Genomic DNA, 8,071 nt, shown 5'->3' with positions numbered 1-8,071 from the left:
TGATACCTTACCTCAGTGTGTGCTTTGTCCTACCATGATACACTTGATTATTTTCCAGATATAAAGCACTCTGACTATCATAGTGTCGGTCGACACGAACTTGTCCAGACGTTTGTTTTACTGGTTTGTTGTGTTGTTTGTATTGGTTTGTTGTGTTGTTTTTGTTGCATAACATTGGAATCTCAGTTGCTTGTGTGTATAGCCCAGTAGATGGAAGGATTGTCTCACTAAGTATTTGTGATCATACTTACGCATCTCTATTGTTGTTTGTGGTGTGCAGGTATATGACGTGGAATCATGGCGATGAGGAGGAGGATGATCTAGGGTCGCAATTGTGTGTTGTGGGTCATGGTTATGTTTATTAATGTTGGAACCTGGTTTTGTGCCATGCTAGGTTGTTGGTTAGAATGGTTAGGAATGTTCTTGTTGTTAGTATGTTTCAGCTGTGCATATTGGTTGTTTTTGGTTTATTGTTGATGATGCGGACATCAATCCTACCAACCAAACCGTTGAACCAAATCTTGTACCACATCCTGTACCAGAAGTACGAGAAGGCCCTGTGACACGATCAAAGGCTAAACAGCTAAGAAAGAGGTTTAACCTAGCCGTTCAAGACATCATAAGCTCCCTAGAGCTGAAGGACGTCAACTGGTCTGTACCACCATCATGCCGCCACAACATATATGATCACATTGCCGAGGAAGAGCTTGCTGAAGCCTTCACCCAAATGAGCCTTGATCAAACCAGTTCCCCAGGTAAGAAACCTCCTTTTTCAAGTCAAGAAGCCAAGAGAAGACATCAGAGCTGCAAGAGACGTGTGATACAAGCTACACCTCTGAAAGCGATCAAGATAGCAAAGATCAAGACCAAGACATAGAGGGCATGGACGAGCATTAAGAGACTGAACCAGATATTCTAGAAGGATCCCAAGAAGACCCCTACTTCAAGAGACAAGTACAAGACAAGACGCCTGAAGTAGTTCAGCGAGTACAAGAAGTGGTTCAGAGAACATCAACTGGGCCTAGATCGCATCCAGGTAAGTCTTATTCAATATTTTCGATCCTTGCAAGTCCCACCAGCCCCAGCAACGGCTAGAAGACTTCCTCATCAAGAAAGATCAAGTCTAATTAGCGTTTTCTTTTATTAGCTTATTTACTTTCCAAAAAGACAATGGTTTGTGTTTGATTTTATTTTCTTTCCTTGTTGCATTTTCTGCATTTATTTTTCGGCCTTAAGGCTAGCTGAAGGACTCTTATAAAGTCCCCCTGCAGCAGTTGTACGATTTTCACCTTTGATTATCAATAAAATACTGAATTTTCTTATTTTCTCTTTAAGTGTTCTTAAGAGAATTAAGCTTGTTCTCTGTCTTGTGTGTGAGATTCCACAAGGCTGAGTTCGTGTACTGTATCAGAGACCAATCACATCTCTGTGGTGTACTTCAATCCGCCAGCACTTCCCCCTCTACCGATCCCACACGAGAGAAGCGACCGCCATCGTGTCAGATCTCCACCATCGATCATCTTTCCTTCACAAGAGAGAAGCGACCGCCAACTTGTGAAGCCATCAACTCTATCCCGGTATAAGACTCACCACCGAGTCTTGTATCATCTGGTATCAGAGCACAGTTCACGCTGTTCCCTTGCCAGGTTTATCTTTTCCATTTACTTTCATTTGATTTGTAGCTTTTCTTTTACTTTATTAAAAAAAAAAAAAAAAAAAAAAATTTAGTTTGTCGCAGCTTAGTCTCTAGATTGTTTAGTTTTATTTACAAACCATAAATCAAAAAAAAAAAAAAAAAAAGTTTGTTTCCATAAGTCGTCTGTTTCACTGTTTAAGTCTCTGTATTAGCTCTTGAACTAGTTCATCTCGCATTTTAAAAAAAAAAAAAAAAAAAAAAAAAAAAATTTGTATCCTTTTCAGCTTTCGTTTCATAGCTTTATTTCTGCTATTCATTTGTAAAATTTCAAAAAAAAAAAAAAAGTTTCCTCTGATTTTCTTTGAAATTTCTTTCTTTTAAACTTCTGTGGTACGTTGATCCTTTGTTGTTTTTGTCTAAGTACAGAACCGTTCTAGACACTCGATATGGGAGAAAACGCAGAAATACCCCAAGACGCCATGATGCAAATGATGAGAACCCTCACAGAGCAGTTGAGAGGACTCGGCGAAAGAATCGGACGTTTGGAGCAACCTCAGGCTAGGGTTAACGTTGGACCAGATCCAGAAAGAAGGAATGTCCGCGATGAGGAAAACGAATCCATTGACATGGACGATGAAGATGATCCACCACCAGACCCATTAAGGCGACAACATCAGCGGAGAGAGGATCCTTTGATGCGGAACCGCGCTAGAGAGGTAGAACCAAGAGAACAAAACCGAGATGTCAAACTAATACCTCCTACTTTTGCAGGGAAATCTAATCCGGAGGTTTACATGGACTGGGAGAGACGAATGGAGTACATATTCCAATGTTATGGCTATGGAGAAGCTCGAAAGGTAGCCCTTGCATCGGCGCAGCTCACCGACAATGCCTTGTCATGGTGGGATAGGACGGTAGCTGATAGGAGGAGGCAGCGGTTTGCTACCATCAGCAGTTGGGGAGATATGAAGTATCTCTTGAGGTTGAGGTATGTCCCTGATCATTACTAACGAGACTTACAAAAACGTTTTAGAAAATTGTCTCAGGGAACAAGGACCGTGGATGAGTATTTTGAGGAGTTTGAGAAGCTCATGAACTCTTTGGAGCTAGAAGAATCGAGTGAGTCCCTAATGGCTCAATTCATTGATGGCTTACAAGAGCGTATAGCCCGAAAGGTGGAGACATCGAACTACAGCAGCCTGCATGAATTACTTCACAAGGCTGTACAAGTGGAGCAGCAAATCCAGCGTAAGATGTCTTTAAGGAACCGTACCAGAAACAACACACCTTGGAATGCAAGCAACAACCGGAGCATGGACAAAGGCAAAACCGTAGACAACGACTCTAGGTTCAAGAACAAGACTAGTGAGGCACCTAAAACCTCTAAGCCCGAACCAGGTAAGTTCCCTAACACTAGTCAATCCCGTACCCGTGACATTACTTGTTTTAAATGTCAAGGCAGGGGACACATGGCGAGAGAATGTCCGAACCAAAGGGTAATGATTGTCACACCTAGCGGAGATTATGAGTCTCAAGATGAGCAAGACGATGACCAGACTGATCTGGAGAATGACGTGGAGTATCCCGATGTAGGAGAACTCCTTGTGATCCGGCGTATGCTGAGCGTGCTTGTCGACCCCGAGGAGAAAGTTGAAAGAGAAAATATATTCCACACTCGATGCACAATCAAGAACAAGGTATGTAATTTGATTATTGATGGAGGTTCTTGTACTAATGTTGCTAGCAAGTATATGGTGGACAGGTTAGGTCTTCAGAAAACAAAGCACCCGAGGCCATACAAACTTAGGTGGCTTAATGATGACACCGAGCTGAAAATTGTTGAACAAGTCACTGTATCATTCAGCGTTGGGAAATACCAGGATCAAGTCGTTTGTGATGTAGTTCCAATGAGGGCCGGACATCTTCTACTTGGGAGACCATGGCAGTTCGATCGAGCTACAACTCACGACGGTCGAACAAACCATTACACTTTCACGCACAATGACCGTAAGTTCAACCTTGCCCCTCTAAGTCCTTCTGAAGTTCATGAATTGCAAAAACACATGAAAAAAGAGGTCGAGGTAAGGACTTCTAATCTTTATTTGAGATCCAATGAGATTTGTAAAACCATGAGTGCCCAGGGCACCGTGCTACTAATGTTGTTCAAAGAATGTTTAAGTACAGGTACAAGAGAGCTTGAACTACCCGCTGAAGTACAAGCTGTGCTAGATCAATACAAAGACGTGTTTCCAGAGGAGATACCCCCAGGATTACCTCCTATTCGTGGCATTGAACATCAGATCGATCTTGTACCAGGTTCTGCTTTACCTAACAAACCAGCTTACAGAATGAATCCAGAGGAATCTAAGGAGTTAGAGAAACAAGTGCGTGATCTCATGGATAAAGGGTACATCAGAGAGAGCCTCAGCCCGTGTGCAGTACCAGTTCTGTTAGTTCCAAAGAAGGATGGAACATGGAGGATGTGTGTAGACTGTCGAGCAATCAACAACATAACTATCAAGTATCGACATCCCATTCCAAGACTAGATGACATGTTGGACGAGTTAAGTGGTGCAATCGTCTTCTCCAAAATTGACTTGAGAAGCGGCTATCACCAGGTCCGAATGAGGGAAGGAGATGAGTGGAAAACCGCGTTCAAAACCAAGCAAGGTCTCTATGAGTGGCTTGTCATGCCATTTGGGTTAACCAACGCCCCAAGCACTTTCATGCGACTGATGAACCAGGTTCTAAGGTCATTTATTGGTAAATTTGTTGTTGTTTATTTTGATGACATACTTATTTACAGTAAGTGCCATTCTGATCACATTAAACACCTTGGGTTAATTTTAAAAACGCTTCGGAAGGAAGGCCTTTATGCTAACCTAAAGAAGTGCTCCTTTTGTACTGATCAGTGTGTGTTCTTAGGTTTTGTAGTGAGTAAACAGGGCCTACAGGTGGATGAGGAGAAAATCAAGGCAATAAGAGAATGGCCTACTCCCACTTCGATTGGACATGTTCGCAGCTTTCATGGTCTCGCAAGCTTCTACAGGAGGTTTGTCAGGGATTTCAGTACAGTGGCTGCACCAATGACTGCCGTGATCAAGAAAAACGTGCCTTTCTCATGGGGAGAAGCTCAAGAAAAGTCCTTCAACACCTTGAAGGAGAGGCTCACGCAAGCACCAGTCTTAGCCCTTCCAGATTTTGAAGTTATGTTTGAAGTAGAGTGTGATGCATCAGGTTTGGGAATTGGAGCTGTACTACATCAGAGGAAAAGACCCGTGGCTTTCTTCAGTGAAAAGTTGAGTGGAGCTACGTTGAACTATCCGACCTACGACAAGGAGCTTTATGCCTTAGTTCGAGCACTGGAAACGTGGCAACATTACTTGTTATCCAAGGAATTCATCATTCACACCGATCATGAAACCCTCAAGCATCTCAAGGGTCAGACTTCACTTAAGAGAAGACATGCTAAGTGGTTGGAGTTCATTGAGACGTTCCCATATGTGATAAAGTATAAGAAAGGCAAGGAGAACGTGGTTGCTGATGCTTTGTCAAGGAGGCATGCTCTTATAGCTACTATGGAGGCTAAGGTAATGGGTTTTGAGCATATCAAGGAGCTGTACAAAGATGATCCAGAACTAGGAGAGTGCTACAAGGAGTATGGCAAAGGAGCATATCAAGCATTCTACTTGCAAGATGGGTTTCTATTTAGAGACAAGCGGTTGTGTATTCCTCAAGGTTCCATGCGAGAATTGATACTTACCGAAGCACATGGTGGAGGTTTGATGGGTCACTTTGGAGTCGACAAGACCTTGGCCGTGGTCATGGAACATTTCTTTTGGCCCCATCTCAAGAAAGATGTTGAGAGATTTTGTGCTTGATGCATTGTTTGTCACAAAGCCAAATCCAGGTTACATCCTCATGGTCTTTACTTACCATTACCTATTCCTAACGCCCCTTGGGTAGATATTTCTATGGACTTTGTCTTAGGATTGCCAAAGATCAAACACAAGGATTCAATCTTTGTTGTTGTGGACCGGTTCTCCAAGATGGCACACTTCATTCTGTGTGACAAGACCAATGACGCGACTCAAACCGCAAATTTGTTCTTCAAGGAAGTGGTGCGCCTCCATGGAATTCCAAGGACTATAGTCTCTGATCGTGACACCAAGTTTTTGAGCCACTTTTGGAAGACACTTTGGAGAAAGTTAGGTACCAAGCTTCTATTCTCAACAACTTGTCATCCCCAAACGGATGGACAAACTGAAGTGGTAAACCGAACTCTCTCTACTTTACTTAGAGCCACTCTTGGTAAAAATATGGCAACATGGGTTGATTGTATTCCTTTTATCGAGTTTGCTTATAATCGTGCTGTCCACTCGGCTACAAAACTATCTCCTTTCGAGATAGTCTATGGAATTAACCCTTTATCTCCATTAGATTTAGTACCATTGCCTCAGATAGAACAGGTTTGCCAAGATGGACTAAGAAGAGGAGAAGTCATCAAGAAGTTACATGACAAGGCCAAAGCAAATTTGGAAAAGAAGTATGCCGACAACAAACGCAAGGCTGATCGGGGAAGAAAGGAGATGTTGTTCAAACCAGGAGATTGGGTTTGGTTGCATATGAGGCCTGAAAGATTTCCAACACAACGAGCCTCTAAGTTATCACCAAGAGGCGACGGTCCATTTAAAGTTCTTGAGAAGATCAATGATAACGCTTACCGTTTGGAGCTGCCAAATGAGGTAAAAATTTCTCACACTTTTAATGTAGCTGACTTGTCTGCTTATGATCCAGGAGATTCAGTTTTGAGGACAAAACCTTCTGAAGAGGGAGGGAATGATGCGGACATTGATCCTACAAACCAAACCGTTGAACCAAATCTTGTACCACATCCTGTACCAGAAGTACGAGAAGGCCCTGTGACACGATCAAAGGCTAAACAGCTAAGGAAGAGGTTTAACCTAGCCGTTCAAGACATCATAAGCTCCCTAGAGCTGAAGGACGTCAACTGGTCTGTACCACCATCATGCCGCCACAACATATATGATCACATTGCCGAGGAAGAGCTTGCTGAAGCCTTCACCCAAATGAGCCTTGATCAAACCAGTTCCCCAGGTAAGAAACCTCCTTTTTCAGGTCAAGGAACCTCAAGAAGCCAAGAGAAAACATCAGAGCTGCAAGAGACGTGTGATACAAGCTACACCTCTGAAAGCGATCAAGATAGCAAAGATCAAGACCAAGACATAGAGGGCATGGACGAGCATCAAGAGACTGAACCAGATATTCTAGAAGGATCCCAAGAAGACCCCTACTTCAAGAGACAAGTACAAGACAAGACGCCTGAAGTAGTTCAGCGAGTACAAGAAGTGGTTCAGAGAACATCAACTGGGCCTAGATCGCATCCAGGTAAGTCTTATTCAATATTTTCGATCCTTGCAGGTCCCAACAGCCCCAGCAACGGCTAGAAGACTTCCTCATCAAGAGAGATCAAGTCTAATTAGCGTTTTCTTTTATTAGCTTATTTACTTTCCAAAAAGACAATGGTTTGTGTTTGATTTTATTTTCTTTCCTTGTTGCATTTTCTGCATTTATTTTTCGGCCTTAAGGCTAGCTGAAGGACTCTTATAAAGTCCCCCTGCAGCAGTTGTACGATTTTCACCTTTGATTATCAATAAAATACTGAATTTTCTTATTTTCTCTTTAAGTGTTCTTAAGAGAATTAAGCTTGTTCTCTGTCTTGTGTGTGAGATTCCACAAGGCTGAGTTCGTGTACTGTATCAGAGACCAATCACATCTCTGTGGTGTACTTCAATCCGCCAGCACTTCCCCCTCTACCGATCCCACACGAGAGAAGCGACCGCCATCGTGTCAGATCTCCACCATCGATCATCTTTCCTTCACAAGAGAGAAGCGACCGCCAGCTTGTGAAGCCATCAACTCTATCCCGGTATAAGACTCACCACCGAGTCTTGTATCAGTTGAACTGTGGTTTGGTTTGTTTAATTAAGTAGTATGAGATATTATATTGTGAAACCATGACCAGCTTAATTATATATTATATTGTATTAAAACAAAAAATGATCGCTTTTTTCATATATATAGGAGTCAAAGAACACAACAGCAGCATGGCCTTATCCTTGTCATCAACTGTAACACCCACACGCCCTAGATCTCCAGTGATCTAGTTTAATTGGTTAATATGCTGGACCAAATTTGCTCCTTCAGCCATCTTAAACCAATACAACCTCTGTTTCATGTACAGCTTGCTAGATGGGTGATGAAACCATGACCAGCTCAATCAAACAGCACGAACCTGATGATCAAACCATGGCCATCTCAACCAAAGAACATGGACATGAGGAGCAGCTTGAACCAGAGGAAGCACCGGAAGAGCAGCTTGTACCAGCGGAAGCAGCGGAGGAAGCACTGATC

General features: G+C 42.7%; 1 protein-coding gene across 1 annotated transcript; it reads left to right on the top strand.

The window, feature by feature from the left end:
- Positions 1-2,082: 2,082 nt before the first annotated feature.
- LOC147924820 (uncharacterized) lies at positions 2,083-7,592 on the top strand. The gene is made up of 5 exons (XM_087496977.1): positions 2,083-2,624; positions 2,670-5,226; positions 5,349-5,489; positions 5,596-7,045; positions 7,345-7,592. Exons 1-5 carry the CDS (start codon positions 2,083-2,085, stop codon positions 7,590-7,592), a joined length of 4,938 nt encoding a protein of 1,645 aa, XP_087353103.1.
- Positions 7,593-8,071: the final 479 nt, after the last annotated feature.

The sequence above is a fragment of the Camelina sativa genome, chromosome 17, assembly GCF_030686135.1.
Source record: "Camelina sativa cultivar CO46 ecotype springtype chromosome 17, ASM3068613v1".
NCBI classification, from domain to species: Eukaryota; Viridiplantae; Streptophyta; class Magnoliopsida; order Brassicales; family Brassicaceae; genus Camelina; species Camelina sativa.
This window is presented reverse-complemented; position numbering and strand designations above follow the sequence as displayed.

Coding starts and splice junctions, on each gene's coding strand:
- LOC147924820 (XM_087496977.1), top strand. CDS start 2,083: ATGGGAGAAAACGCAGAAATACCCCAAGACGCCATGATGCAAATGATG. Junction 5,490..5,595: donor TTCTTTTGGCCCCATCTCAA/GAAAGATGTTGA, acceptor CCTAACGCCCCT/TGGGTAGATATTTCTATGGA. Junction 7,046..7,344: donor TGGGCCTAGATCGCATCCAG/GTAAGTCTTATT, acceptor TTTCTCTTTAAG/TGTTCTTAAGAGAATTAAGC.